A 16,153-nucleotide genomic window follows, 5' to 3' on the forward strand; every position below is an offset into this window, starting at 1 on the left:
AGATCGGGCTGGTGTCATTCGAACAATATGTCTGATGCTCCTCATAAACATAAAACATGGTATCTTACTGCTATTATAGTGACTCTTAATTGCACCCTGTATGCTGTTCTGTCCATAATAATTAGGGCAACGGAAGAAATAACATTATTATCGTCCATAAAAACAGTCAGTTCTCACACATACAGTACAGAGAAGTTAAGCTGCAAAAAAGACCCCCCCCCCCCATTAATTCCAATAAAAATACACTTGATGGCATGACAGTATTCCTTCCTATTGTGATGCAGGATGAATTCAAATGCGACATGTGGGAGTTGTTTTTCAGTGGTTGATCTAAGTGCCTTGTTGTCATGTGATTAACAGGTGTCTTGCAAATGCAGACATCCCACCAAAAAGACTCACTATGCAAAAAAAATAGTTAACAAAAAGTGACTCAAGACCTATTAGTACAGTGTTTTGACTAGATGGCGATCATTATTTTTAGTCTTATAAAAAAAGGACATCACTACGAAAAATGCATCATCCTTTTTAAAATATGCAGCGCTTCAATATAAAGTGCTTCATTACATTGTTATCTTTTTTTTTTTTACAGTTTCTTATTAAAATATTGTATTCCCTGGAGTGAAACCATAGTAAACATGTTACACATTGGTAAAAATAAACATTTTGGAATGTCTTTTTTGTCGTTTTTGTTTTTTCAAAAAGCCCCATTCGGTGATTTTGGTCAAGCTGAACTTGTTCCCGGAGCCTAGAAAACAAAAGTGATTCAAGTCTTATTAATCAATATTCACAGTAATGTTCACAGTAACTCATCTCATGCACAACCATCTCAAAGTTTATGGTTGAAGAGTGGATGGAAACAGTGAATAAACTGGCAAAAGCAGAAGAGAAGAATGAATGGTGAGCGGTGAAATGGTTTAACAGGCCAAAGGTTACTGAAAGCTGAGCATTATGGGTAGTCAGGTAGTTAGAATGTTATCCCTCAACACATTGGGTGCCAAAACCGTATATATACGTTTTTTCAAAAACTGACGTCGGGTGCCAAAACCGTATATATACGGTTTTTCAAAAAAAAAATATATATATATATATTAATTTTATTTATTTTTTCCTTCACAGCTCCAGGAGATATCATTGTTCGAAGATTTAGACTCCAATCCACTTCCTGGTTAACTTATGACTTCAAAAACCTGTATCTCGGCTCCTTTTTAATGTTAATTTAAAGTTGTACAATGCAAATTCACAACTAACGATTTTTAGCAACCTCTGCTGGTCACTACCGTCACTGCATACAATTTCCTTAGTCCTCGATTACCCAGAATTCCATTCGTTTTCACCGGAAGCCGGAAGCGTTTCAAAAAGCGATCTTTTAATTGTTTTATACTATCTACGGATCGTTTCTCTTAGCCAGTGGAGCATTAGTTACCATGAGCTGTGCTTTCTTTTTCTGTTCTTTTTCGATCTTCTAATCCTACATTCTCTTAAAATCAGCGTGAGGTTCCTTTTTGTTATTAGCGCGATAGTTCCTGGCCAAACAGGAAACCGTTGCGGTAGTTCCTGGCCAAACAGGAAACCAGTGCATTTCCACCTCCGTTTTCCGGCCAGATGACGTCATTTCCCCGGGAAAGTCCCCCCAGTCCACGTTCAATATAAAATATATAAATAAAAGGCTTCCGGGGGTGAAATTCATGGAGTGGGTGTTGTGAAACTTTTGCCACTCACAAAAGATATACAATTTAACTTTAGTTTTGTTGAAAACGTTACCTAGTATGCCTTTAACTATTTTCAACTGGCTGCAACTATGAAACGGATTACCGAATGTTTTTATTTTTTTTCCCCCGATTGTACGAGACCTGTATGTGTGTAATGAGGGGATCACCGTGAGGACGGTGATCACTGAAAATATTTTGTGACTACTTGAAAAAGGTTCAAAAATTGTTAAAAATCCTGGCACTCAACATATAATATTTTAATAAACCTCTGGCACCCCAAGTGTTAAAGTCGAGCTAGCTCCTGTATCGTGGCATATTTCTGAGTAAAAGGAGGATAGGGAGGCGGGACATAATGTTGAGTGCAGAGCTGCATGCGTCTCAGCAAATCACAGGCAGGGTTTTGAGCTCAACATAATAGTTAGGACGCTGATTTGAACATTGAAAAAGTACTGTATCAAACTAGGTACTGCTGATCAAATATGAATCAAGATTCTGTGATTGCATTATCGCCTCGAATGTTTTCAGAAACATATTTTAGTGTACTGGTTAGCTGTAAAATGAGATTTAAAAAAATCATGTACCCGCCATGTTGGATAATTATGCTAGATCACTGCCATATACAGCACTGCCCTCTGGTGTCTGTCACATAATGAATCTTAGCTATGTTTGAAAGATTGATTGACGGTTGGATGGATGTCATGATATTATTGGTTGAAATTGGTTGGTATGTACTGAAAGCACACATTTTGTTTTACAGGAAGAAATTATGATTGTACTGTATTTTGATATATAAAGAAATTGGTGCAGAATATGAAAGAGGATGTTATCTAAAAATTTTTTTTTCTTAAATATAATTTCAGCTCGACTAGGGACTAGGGAGCTTGACATTCATCAACATAGGCACCAAGGCAGATTGAGTCTGCCCTTGACCCTTAAATTTGCTCTAAAGAAAAACGCCATCTAATTTACAATTTAGCCCAAAATGGGAATCAAAGGGCTGATACACATCTTTAGATACGTAGTACAATAATAATACTAATAGATACTACTAATACTCAGAACAGAACAATACCCGATTCAGTAGGGTGGAAAGCTTCTAGAGAGACAGAAAAAGGCCAATGTACCTCCAAATAAACAGGAAGTGCCAAGACGAAGTTGCTCCAAACAGTCACAATGCTCCCAGCGAAATCTGCTATACAGCTCCACAGATATGTCCATGAGTCCTATCAATCTACCCTAGTGCACCAATTCAATGCCAGAGCCTCTAGCTTGCCTGTGATGCCTGTGCAAGTGGAGGTGGAGGAGATGTGTGAACTCCTTTAGTTTGTCAGCCTTTTATCACTGTATGAGTCCCTGTCTTCTAAAAAGCACCATGGTGGTTAGGCGGTGATGGTGAAAACACATGTACAAAGACTGGCAAACAGGCAAAAAATATACAAATAAATAAAAAAACAAATAAATACATAGTTCGTTCCAGGAAGGTGACGATTAAGACACAATGAGGATTGTTATGATGATGATGGTGGTGATGATGAAGATGATGATGGAGGGTGCGAGCATGCACTCGTTAGTTTGTCCATCAGCATGCTTGGGAATGGCATACAGTACGTCCAGTGGCATACGTTCAGTCTAATTCATACTCCGTAGTGGCGCTTGCCAACAAGAAAGACGCAAGGCGTTGTTAGCTTGTAGATCAGATCTTGTCGGAAAGCAACACAGGTGTGCGATGGGGTATGAATTAAGCTTTAAGTTAGTGCGTTTTCATTTGCATGCGGCCGTTTGCTAGCATGCAGAGACAGTGGCAGATTTGGCAGGAGTGGGGTGGGCAGGGCGAGGCTTCCGGAGCAGCGTGGCGACAAGGAAGAGCGTGGAAGTAGGCAGGTAGACACAGAGGAAAAGGACCATGTCCTCGCTGAGACAGAGGACCAGGGCACTCCGCTCCTCTGTCAGTGCCCAGTCCACCAGCACTCCCATCATCAGGTAGTACACGTGGAACTCGTGCAGCGTCTCCCACTCGCCACTGCCCCACTCCTCACCCGCATCGTCCCCATCGCCGTCACTCACCATGGGTTTCATCTCTGCCCCTTCCGACACCACCTCCTTGTTGGCCCGGCTCCGTCCACGCTCCACCACCCGCTCCATTCTCCTGCTGTTCTCCACAAACTCCTACAAGAGACAGGGGGAATAAGAGGGGTAGAGACATGACAGTTGTTCATTATTTATTTCAGATGTTGTCCTTTCCTGGAAAACAAATAGAAATTCTATAAAAATGATTTAATTTGACCCACAATTTGTATACTATGTCCCACCCCCATTTCTATCAAATCTGACAACCCCACTGTACAGGACGAGAGCTACAGTATCTGGTTTGCGTCAACATACAATGACAATTATTTTCTCTAGCCACCAGGCTGCAGCAGTAGGCTACAAGGAGAGGTAGGTAGGCAGCTAAAAAACCTTAATGTTACTTTGTACATTTATTATCACAATAATTAAATCTCAATTTGAAGTTATAGCGTTAACCTTGGGTTAAAGCAAAGATTAGGTTATTAAACAATTTTTTTGCTTCTGGATTTGTTACCTTAGTTTAGCATAGCATGACAAGACAAGACAAGACAAGACAAGACAAGACAACACAACACAACCAAATGCATTAATAAGGCACCCTCCCACGGTGAAACCCCTGGCTATGACATGTCCAGGACTTGCTTACGGTTACAGTTAACATGTAGATATGCAGAATCTAATTTATTCCTAATCTCCTCATCAACATTGCACAACTTATCCCCGTAGTACAACCTGGGTGTGCGAATTTGTTGATTTAACTGGGTTAAGTGACATTTTACATCAAGTACTTCTTGTGGCGAGAATTTGTTGGTTTTACACAAGCATACAACACGTTGTTCCGGTACCAAAGTCAGGGGACCTCAACCGTCTTAGATTCATCTTAGACCCTCTGCTGAGAAACTCACAGAATGGCTTTCTGACATGACATGACATGAATAGTTGGGCAGATAATGGCTCTGAGGAGGATACTGGAAGGCGTCAACCTGTCAGCGGTGATCACCTTCATTTACTTCAAAAAAGCTTTTGACACTGTACACTGAGAGAAACTCATGAACATTCTCCTGGTCTATGGTGTTACCGAGAAGATGGTGCAGATGATAGAGGCAAGCTATAGTGGCATTTGGGTATCAGCACCATCATCTGCTGGAAGGACTCATTCAGGATGTCACATACTGGTTGACTGAGCTCACAGCATATTCTCTAAGGATCCACTGTGGTATATTGACAGGGCCCACTGCTTTGTTTGCTTTGACCTGCCGTCCCATGCCTGAATTTTGGGGAGCAGCTGTGGGGTATGCTGGAAAATAAGGAGGGCTGTTCTGTCGAACAGGAAAAGGCTTTGGCTAACCAATGAAAAACATTTATTTATTTAATTGCCAATTCCAACCAATGTTGGTTTATAGCAGGCGGCAAGAAATCTACGCTGGAATTGAAGCTCTCTCCCGGGTTCTCTTACTGAGTGCTGTTCCTATTAATGGCCCAGGCCAGCAGATGTCACTATTTCACCTTCTACCGGTCGCAATACATAATAATCTCAATACAAGTGAATGAAGTTTTGGGCGGACTTTATACTTGATTTTATTACCGTAATAAAACTTTTCATAAATACTTTCAATCGCTAGTTTAAAGGTTTTTTTTAATCGTCATGCTATGTGTTTAGTAAATTATGGTCCCATTAATTTCAAAATTAATGATAAAGTAGGGTGTGTTTCTAGGGTTTCTACTAGTTCTACCGAGTGAAGACCCGCCCTCGCTGCGGTTGCAGCCAATAGCAGTCGTTTCCGGTAGCATTTCGGGACCGGAAGTTCAAAGATGGCGGATTTATATTCACAGAAAAAGTGGCTTCAAAACAGTCTATGAAACCAATGGGGCTGGCTTTGTCCATTCTTTTTACGGTCTATGGTTCAAAGCCATACTCATGGAGCCTCAAGGGAGCTTTTCTCAATCCAGCCATGGATTGGACTTCCCGATGGCATAGCCTAGGAAATCTTGGTCAAGTCAAATGTTTGTTTAACTTCTTAATTACTTGTTGGGACTTTGTTATATACTGTGGTCTTGATGTATTTAGGTGTTAGACATGCAGAATTCTAATTTTAGAATTGTATAGTTTATAGTAGAATAGTAATAGAATTGAGCAATTATGTATGCAGTTATGTCTGGATATTGGAAAATAACATTTTGTTTAAATTTTGTATTTTAATGGCTGAAATTATTTATTAAAAAAAGTCTTGGCAACCAATTGTCTGTCTCGCATTAGTTTTACCGTTATGCTTGAGTTTCTTTATAGTACTGTTATGGTTAGATGCAGTTTGTATAAAACATGAGAACTGATTGAGATTTTCCTTGACATATACAGTAGTTCACAGCTAACATACAGACTTTTACCAGCCAGTGCAGTACACTCAAGGTTATTGTAAGACAAAAGAATCCATTTAGCATATCCAGCAGTCTCTTGAGCTTATCTCCACTAGGATGTGTGCTGACTGTCAGCACCAAATTCCAATAATCTCTCTGTTCAGTTGAACGCTCTCTCTCACACACACACACAAGTTTTATAGAAATTGTCTGGAAATTAAGACAAAGGATAACAAAATCTACACACAAAAAAAAGTCTACAAAATCAAAATAAATAAATATAAATTAAAGGCTAAAAATCTATGTATGGATGTATTGCCTAATTCATCCAATCCAATTGAATTCTAAGAAATCCTTACCATTTCCTAATATCTGTTACTACAGTTTATCAAGACACAATTGTGTCAAAGACAAGTGTAGTAAATTTACTTTATACTTAAGTCAAACTAACTAGCCTAAAATCGTATTGAGTTGCGTAGAATTAATGATTCCCTTAAAGCACTACTGCCTCTAACCTGCCTTGCTTCCCCCTTTGCCACTGACCAACAATCAGAAACACACCTACTGTATGAACTACCAAAGACCCCATTAAGATCAAGACATTTGATGTCAATATTGTGTGTGTGCTTTATATCCAAATACAGCCACTGTCTTGCCACATCTCCCTCTGCTGACTGGCGTACCATCAGTGCTTTGTCCATATAAAACTCCTGGCCAGGGGTACCATCGTTGTACTTGGTGTCGATGGCGAAGCAGAGGAAGAGAACGTCCACCACGATCTCGAAGATGGACAGGAAGCAGTGGGCCACCAGGAAGGCAAACAGACAGACGATGACGAGAGGGAGGAGCCATTCCGCATAGTCCCGTTGGTAGTTCAACAGAAGAACGCCCGCAAACGCTGTCGACGTTACAATCAGGATCTGACCGAAGAAAAAAAAAGGCTTTAGTCATCTGCTTTGGGTTTGATCTGACTTTAGCTACAGTACTTTAGGTGTGTGTGTGTGTGTGTGTGTGTGTGTGTGTGTGTGTGTGTGTGTGTGTGTGTGTGTGTGATCAACACACACGGCAAAAAAATGAAATCTTAAAAATGATTCCATACACAGAAGCCGAAAATAGTATGCAACTGCAAAGATCACCTTATACTTTACCCTAAGCCTCAAATGAGGTGCCCAGTAGGGTTTTTTTCACTGCCACTCTGAGCATGAATTAAACTTGTGTTTTCCTCCCATCATTAGGCTCTGTCACCAGCTGTCTCACTATACCTTCCCCAGGAAGAGAACAAAATCTCCCACGGCGTTGATGGCGGCAACCCTCAGCGCGTTCTCCACCAGTATCACGAAGGCGTCGCGCGCCGACGTACAAAAACTGGTGCTGTTGATGGCGGTGGCTGCATACGCATTCTAGAGGGGAAAAACACAGACAGGAAGTGACAAGGAAAATTTACTTTCGGTCCATAAATAAATTATATAAACTCAAAGAAAACGAGCACCCCTTTTTCAATCTGACCGTTTTTTCAATCCGACTGTAACATACACACACACACTATACTTATATACAATAATTCACTAAATCTCTGTCTGTCTGAAAGACTAAATTTGGCCCCGGCATAACTCGGACAGCGTCCAACCATTCGGTCTCAAACTTGTCATGTGTGTCTCATATAACCCAGAGGTGGGCAGAGCCGAATGGCATGAATATCTGTATCTGTAGGCCCACGGGTCATGTGTTCGGAGATTGTATGCATCGCCTTCCCTGATTGGCCAACCCAAACCGTTGGCTTCACGGATTAGCGGAGCATCACATCAAGTTTGTGACGCACAGCCGGTATAAACGGAACGACAGTATAACTCCCACCAGTATAAGTCCCTGATTGGCTACCCCACCCGTCGGCTTAACCGATTGGTCGAGCTTTGCATAATGTTTGGGCCACATAGCCAGTATAAATGGAACGACTTGCATCATTCCCGACATGCATGGCCCCAAATAGGCCGGCCTATATTATTACTAGTATCCTAGTTTTACAAAATTATGCAATAGATTATGCATTTGTAGATAATTGCATAGCAATGTTCCCACTGCCATCATGTCCGATAGTAATCTATTCTCTCCATGTTTCTTGTGGATGTTCTTCCTGAAGTAGTTCTATGTTTAGAAAGCCTATTTCTGCCCAGTGAAAAGAAAATGCACACAATTCTTTTTTTGGTGACATTTCAAAAGTCTGCTTGTGTTCTGTTTAACAATCGGATGGAAACGCAGCCAGTGTTATAACAGGTTGGGGCTGTGATCAGGGTTTCCGCTAGGCATTTTTTGGGCCGGCCACCATGGCCGGCAGGATTATATTTTACCGGCCAGAGAATAAATTTACCGGCCATATATTATAATTAACGTCACATGCGCGTTTGCACTGCATACATGCACCCAACTGATCATTACACCTTGTTACTTTAGAGCTGCGCTTCTTTCCACTTTATCACAGATGCAATCTGTTCCTGTTTTTATAGATAACTAAATTATATGATCTACTATATCATGCAGAGATGTCGCTTGCCAAAAATGAAATGAATAAAGTGGGCATGAGTGAACTGCTGCGCAACGAATACCGCCCGCTCGCCCCAAAACACAGTCGCCCCGGGGAAAGTTCGCCTGGTATTCCTAAACATATCAGTCCTAAACCTAACCTTATTCCTAATCTTAACCTCAGTAAAACTATACCTAATCCTAAACCTATTTCTACCCTTATCCTAGTTTACCCTTATTTGTTTTACTGAGCTCAGTAAAACAAATACAAGAATACAAGAACCGCTGGTCCGCCTGAAAAATGGGGGCGAGGGTGTTTTGGGGCGAGCTGCGGCAGAGCCTTTCCATGCGCGACACCGTCGCCCAACTTTCACCACTTTATCCATTACAGACAGACAGTCACTGTGCTTGCATAATATCCACGACCCACATGTGTTCGGGTCCCTTTATCGACAATTGGGTCCGGTTTGGTTCAGATTCTATCACCTCGGAAAATCCCGGTTCTGTTTATCAACACACGCGAGCGAACCACGCTGGCTGATGAGGAGGAGACACAGCTGTGTCTATCAGCTGTTTTGTGGCGTATCAAAAATAGCAGACATACAAGCTCACAACGCAGCGCGTTGCAACGTGCTGTGAGCTTGTAGCTCTGATATTTTCAATGCGCGACACCATCGTACAACGAATAGGCGATTCTACTACTGCAGTGCGCAGCAGCAGCAGAGCAGGCTGTCGGGAATTAAACCATGGAGATCATGATAAAAACTTTAAATGATTATGATTTTAATGGTTGTTTGTAGCCAACTACTTTATCCAAATAATAATATTAATAATCGGCTTATATGATAAAATAGCCTAATAACACCATTTTCCCAACCGGCCACGGTGGCCGGTGGTGTTTATAATTACCGGCCAATTAAAACTTTTACCGGTCATTGGCCGGTAAATACCGGCTAACGGAATCCCTGGCTGTGATGTACCGATAGTTATAAGACTGGGCCCTTATGAGACATCCATCCACTCCTCTCTCTCCAGGGTGAAAAGTTTTACAGTCGCATCTCATTTTACACCCCAGTGGTCGAGCGTAAGAGAGAAACACGAGATAAATAATCAGCAGCAGTCCAAGTTGTATCATCAGCAAAACGAATAAAGCTAAAGTTTGTATACAGTCTATCAAGTGTGTGGCCATGTAAGACAAACTGTGTGTGTGTGTGTGTGTGTGTGTGTGTGTGTGTGTGTGTGTGTGTGTGTGTGTGTGTGTGTGTGTGTGCGTGGAAAAGAGGGTAGAATGAGAGAGAAAGTGACAGTGTGAAACAGGCAGAGAGAGGAAAAATGGCAACAGTGTGACAGAATCCATTCTTCTTGTACCTGATTGATATAGTTGAGGCACTTCTCCAGACACCACAGACAGCATATGCAGGTCTTCAGCATGCAGCGTGCACATGCATTTTCCTACAGGGGAGAGAGAAGGAGCAGAGGAGGTGATGAGAGGATGATCAGACCTCCATATTAGGATGGTGTGTCTTCTTGTAAACTCTTGCGTAAACTCATTTGAACAACTTTCCATTCAGCTCATAACAGTTCTTTCCTGTACTGTACCACATGGCTAGTGCAGCCAGAGTTGCCTACATCTTGGTTGTGTGAGTGAAGGGTTGCCAGTTGGAGCAGGGACAGTGAATGAGAGCCGCTCTCCTGTTTGTCAACAACAAGTGGTGATGTGCCTTTGACCAAACCCACTAACTCCACTGCCGTTGCTCAGTTCAGCAAACCTTCCTTGGATGAATGAGAAGTGCCGGAGTGGAACTCATACCTTTCCTTTGAGCTGGTTGTGGAGGTACATAAGGATGAGGCGTGGGATCTTGACCAGGGTGATGATGAAGGCCCCTTTCGCCACGGTGCCGAGGTGGTAACGGAAAAGCCTCCACACCGAAGACAGGATCGGTGTCACAGGAAGTCTGTTCTTGTCCCTTAAAAGGCAATAATAAATATAGATGGAATCTTTTCATTTACAGAATGGTGCACACCCAAAAGCTGCCTTTGTCAAAGCTCAGCTTTTGGCAATACGTTGGTCAATAAAAGAGGAGAAACCTGAGTATGTCTCTCTGATTCTTTAATTAATACTTATTTCCTGAAAATAGTATTGAAAAATCTAGACAACCTGAAAAAAATAAATACAAAATTGTTTCATGTCCCCAGACGTTGAAATTAATGTAATGATGTAGGTCACAGTCTGTTTCCACTGCTTTCTGCTTTTGCTACAGAAGCTGCCCAACATTAATTTCAACACAGTCATCAGACATGGCGATTAATCAAAACTAGAAACCCCCCGAAACAAGTGAAGTAGGTCATTCACTAATGACGGACAAAGAAGATAGGAAGGAAGACAGGTAAGGTAACTGGTATTGCAACTGATTGTAAATGACATGGAAAACTGGTGAGTCAGGAATAGAGCAAAGCCAGAATTTGCTGCAACAACAGATATAGTAAATTAGTACAGTAAATGACAGGCCAAGAATTGCAAGTCAGAGTAAGAAAGTAAAGTAAGAGCAAGTCAGAAACAGAGCATGAACTCAAAGATTGTCGTTTATGATACATAATTGGTATAATGGTCTCTGGGACCACAGCACTTTCCAGGTGAAAATAAGAGCAATTTGTATCTCATTCCATCTGATTTTAGGTCCATTTTGAGATGTGAGGGGGACATTGTCAGGCCTTCGCCCGGTATCTCTCTCTCTCCACACTCCTTTTCAGGGAAGAAGAGAAAAAACATATTCTGAATGACCATGTCCAACCTGGTGAAGTAGTAGGTGACCACAGCCCCAGCTACAGTCATCTGCTGGCAGGCCAGGATGAACTCACTGATCCAGACCAGCCCTACCGCGTGGTACCACGTCAGGTACTGGAGTGTTCCCGTCAGACGGAACTCTGTAAGGCCAGTCTCTTCATTCGGGACCGGGTTCCCTGGAGGAGCACAGAAGTTTATCTATCTCTTTCTATGAAGATGCTGCATAAAATTAACAAATCTGTTTTGTTTTAACCTGCTTAAGTGGCCATATGGTTGAGCAATGTCTTTTTGTCATCTGTTTTGAGCAATGCTGACAACTTACTGTATGTTAAACGAACTGTAACCCTTGATGTTGTAAACTCCACCCACTTGGTCCTCAAAGCAAATATTAAGCATTATTTGCATCTACTGTTCCAAATGATAAGATGGATATTGCACAGGGTTCAATGTTAACACATTGAGTGCCAGGTTTTTTTTTAAAACAGGGTACAGTCGGTGCCTGGATTTTTAACAATTTTTTAACCTTTTTCAAGTAGTCACAAAATATTTTCAGTGATCACCGTCCTCAAGGTGATCCCCTCATTACACACATAGAGGTCTCGTACAATCGGGGGATTTAAAAAAAAAACATTAGGTAATCCGTTCCATAGTTGCAGCCAGTTGAAAATAGTCGAAAATAGTCAAAAATACATATTTTAGAAAAAATGTACACAGGAGCCGAGATACAGGCTTTTGAAGTCATAAGTTAACCAGGAAGTGGATTGGAGTCTAAATCTTCGAAAAATGATATCTTCTGGTGCTGTGAAGAAAAAAAAAATATATATATATATATATTATTTTATTTTTTCCCCAAAAAAACGGTCATAACCGTTTTTGGCACACAACGCATGGCTTCTCAAAAACGGTCCGGACCGTTTTTGGCACTCAATGTGTTAAGGTATTTTCCTACTTGACCTGCAGGGCAAGTACTTCTCCAATCTACTTGCCCCACCTACATTTCTACTTGCCCTGCCTGCGGGGTACCGTTGCAAGCAGTGTGGCACGTAGATTTCCCTCACAATACATCTCAAATCCATTGCTTGTCGATTGTGTGCAAAACACTATAGATATAGCTTAATTCATGCTGGAGCTGACCGGAGCTCGGCTCTGGGAGCTGTCTCCTGTTACCTCTAGAAGGTGCTCCATCACCTCAAATGCACATACTATAATTTTTTTCAATGAATTCAACTTTAGCGTTTCGTGAATAGAGCCCCTCTATTCACTAACCAGTGGTTCCAAGGAAGAGCAGCACCAGCAACCAGTAGACCCAAAAGATGAGAAGGGCCAGGAAGGTGCAGAATGGCTGCAGGGTGAGCAAGGGCAGGTGGATGAAGACCTTCCCTGCCACATGGAACAGAGCGATGGTCAGAGCCACACGCTTCCTCATAAACAGCATCAATAGGAGGAGGATTACCTGAGTGAGAGTGAGTGAGAGAGAGAGAGAGAGAGAGAGAGAGAGAGAGAGAGAGAGAGAGAGAGAGAGAGAGAGAGAGAGAGAGATTTTGGGAAAGTCATTATAGTCATAAATCTTTCCAAAATAGTGAAAATAGCAGATCTACTCTTGTGACGAATTGTGACCTAGTAGACTGGTTATTTTTGCTATTTCCGTGTGCCAATGACATACGATATATAAAATAGGGCTTACGTGGTTCATCTCATCTCCACCCCACCCTTAAGCATAGTTCAGACAAAAGATTCACAACGAGACAACCCTGTTTTAGAACGTTGCAGAGAAAAACTACAGCGGTCTGAATTACCCTGTCGCAGGGTGGCTGATTCCGGTTAATTGAGTCTCATGAGATTCCCACTTATTGAATCGCAAGCAACAAGTTTCAGAACGTATCAAATGTCATGGCCATTATTATGATTTATCTTGCTTACGATTTATCTGTTACGTTCCCATATGTTATGTTTCCCAAACAGGGGTGCCTTTCCAAGATCAGAGCACTAGAGTCCCAAATGGCATCACAGCATCCTCTCTCTAAATGATCGTTAATAAAAAACAAAATTTCTACATGAATGAAAGGTGCAATTCAGATGAAGTTGATTTGACTTACTGTGAAGACGGTGGCGGCAATGGCATACACCAGCAGAGTCTGGCCACTGTCTCGAATGATTTCCACTTCATCTTGTACTTCCTTTGACACTTTAGTGGTCGATGTGTCATTGCCATATAACCGGTGGTCGATATAGAGCCACCAGAGAACACTTGTACCTGCTATACACACACACACACACACAAACACACACACACACACACACAAACACACACACTTTACAGTCATTCCTCAGGAATAAACTTTATCCAAACCATAATTTTTGTTCCCAAATGTTATGATTTTCAATTTTTCATCAATCCCCAACCTACAATTACAACTTAAATACATTAAAAACAGAATGTGCTTTCAATTAATGAGGACATGTCATTTTCTTTTCAAAAACAAAAATTCAAGTTGTGGTTTGACGGAAGTAACCTCACCCAGGGAGCCGAGGACAACCAGGGCAGTGAGAATCCACACCAGCACGGCCGAGATGTAACGTATGATGATCATTAAGATCATGGAGAGAACTGAAACATGGAACATCAGACAGAGAAAGAGAGATCAATTAAACCATATTAAAATGGTTTTAATTTCAGTTTAACCACTTCAATCCATACATTTGTTGACCAGGGTTCCCCAGGGCTCTACACTAGGTCCACTCCTTTGTCCCCTCTACACCGAATCTCTTTGCTGAAACTAGCAGATCTACAAGTTCACAACGCGGTGTGAGCTTGTAGATCGGCTATTTTCACCAGATGTTTGCCTCAGAATAGGGGCGTTAGGGTTCAAGTGGTTAAGTACCTAGCTGACCTACAGTAGAGGAAATGTTTGCAATATATTTTGGGTGCTTTCAGCTAACCCTTGATCCAAATATTTCTAATAAAAAGTCCAAAGAACTTTAACTCGAATAAAGCACATTGATAATCTACAATCTTAAAGCGCTTCAAAAGACGTCGCCTTTGACCTACTACCTAGAGGTTGGTTACATGTCCAGCAACTGTGAGTTGTCTATCAGAAAAGGTCCAGCAACTGTGAGTGTTCTACTGAGTCAGTCCAAAGATAAAACTGCTCTGAATGGCATTAAGGGGAAACTAGCTGATGGAGTGAGTTTGCTTATATTTCCACACTGTCAAGGTAGAGAACTTGACATAGCAATGCAGAGTGTCAGCATGCAGGAGCTCCTGATGCAAGACACCACTGCCTAAATAAAGGTAAACTTCATCCACCAAAATATTTTTTTCCCTATCAACTACTAACTCCATGAAGCGTTGAATTCATGGAGAAGTTTTGTGTTTGTTTCATTCCTTTATGGTGAATGAAGAATCAAAAAATGAATACCTAAATAATTAAAGAAAATAATGGTCCAGATTAACAACAGCAACACTGTCTGACTGTTTATATAAACTCCCACACAACTGTCAAAGTATAATCCATGTGTCCTGTATCCAGTCGTATTGTCAGTACTTCCACAACTCGGCATTCTCAATCAAACTTTTTTCAAATCGAAAAGTACACTTCCGGTGTACACACACATTCTCATGCACAAACAAATAGTGTGCCTTGGTGTGCGCTTGGGGTTCAACACGACCGAAGTTCACACGCACTCGCCCAGGCTTGCAACTCGTTCCTGCGTGATACTGTTTAACCCAGAAGTGTTTTAAATGGTAAAGTTTGATTGAAAACACAGTGTTACTAGGAGTACTAAGAATTCAACACACATGGATTATTCTGTGAGAATAGTGTTTTGCTGTTGTTAATCTTGAGTCAAGTATGCCATTGAAATTGTGAGTCGTTCATTTAATCACTGCTGATTGTTTAAGTGGATACAATTCAAATCAAATTGTTTCTAAGCTTAGCAAATTACATAGTATCCTGATGGAATGAACAGAAGCAACGCCTGGTTTCTTTAGCAAGTTACTGAATGAGTGAAAGAGTAAATGCGGAGAGAAAAACTGCCTGGCGCTTCTCATCTGAAAATAATCATGAATAAATACAGAGGGACACATAGTTAGGAAGCTCCTCACCTAAGGCCAGAAAGCAGAGGCCGATAATGATCTCTTTGCTGGATATCACCCCAGCGATCAGACGGTGCAAGATGCTGTTGTCGCTGACAAAGGTCACCACAGCCTCGGCGAACTTGGCATAGCAGGAGATGTCCACCGGCGTGCATCGGTGAAACACCGGCAGCGGTTTACTGGTAGCGAGAGCAGCAGTCACGGTTTCAAAGATAAGGGATTAGTCACATGGCTTAAATCAACTGACTGTTATTCACTTATTTTTCCTTTTTATTAAATTTTGCCCCCAATTTGGTCATTATGCCAAGTCCCCCCATGTATACAGTGTAGTCCTTGTCTCTTGGGGAGGGTGTAGACAATAATGTGTCCTCCGTTACATATGACGTTGTCAGCCGCTTGTTTTTAACTGACAGCGAGGAGTTCTACCGGGAGGGCTTAACGTGTGCGGAAAGAACACGTTACTCTTCTCAGTTCTACTCCATGCTGAACAGGCGGCGACTCCTATAGAACCTGTAGAAGTCGCAATTGCAGCGACAGATATATCGTCCTACCCTGCTGGCTTCCAACCCACAACATTTTGTTCATAGGAACGCCCGGCCAAGCAGGAGGCACTGTGGAGGAATC

The 16,153-nt window shown here is 41.7% G+C and overlaps 1 protein-coding gene across 3 annotated transcripts in view; it reads right to left on the reverse strand.

Annotated features, from left to right (window-relative positions):
* Positions 1-510: 510 nt before the first annotated feature.
* slc44a1b (solute carrier family 44 member 1b) overlaps positions 511-16,153 on the reverse strand; it is a 31,568-nt gene continuing 15,925 nt past the window's right edge. Inside the window, exons 6-16 of one of the 3 annotated variants that reach the window (XR_013932284.1) lie at positions 15,539-15,708; positions 13,952-14,041; positions 13,530-13,690; positions 12,700-12,886; positions 11,441-11,609; positions 10,459-10,615; positions 10,017-10,100; positions 7,394-7,531; positions 6,815-7,051; positions 2,834-3,875; positions 511-745 (exon numbers count right to left, since the gene is read on the reverse strand). Coding sequence is in view for 2 of the 3 variants with exons in the window: in XM_080416673.1 (XP_080272799.1) it covers positions 3,492-3,875; positions 6,815-7,051; positions 7,394-7,531; positions 10,017-10,100; positions 10,459-10,615; positions 11,441-11,609; positions 12,700-12,886; positions 13,530-13,690; positions 13,952-14,041; positions 15,539-15,708 (1,777 nt within the window). In the remaining variant the exon portion in view is untranslated. Of the gene's footprint in view, positions 746-1,685; positions 3,876-6,814; positions 7,052-7,393; positions 7,532-10,016; positions 10,101-10,458; positions 10,616-11,440; positions 11,610-12,699; positions 12,887-13,529; positions 13,691-13,951; positions 14,042-15,538; positions 15,709-16,153 lie in introns of those variants that run through there. The other 2 variants (XM_080416674.1, XM_080416673.1) reach the window with 2 other exon arrangements.

Source organism: Gymnoscopelus braueri, assembly GCF_963280865.1.
Source record: "Gymnoscopelus braueri genome assembly, chromosome: 20".
NCBI lineage: Eukaryota > Metazoa > Chordata > Actinopteri > Myctophiformes > Myctophidae > Gymnoscopelus > Gymnoscopelus braueri.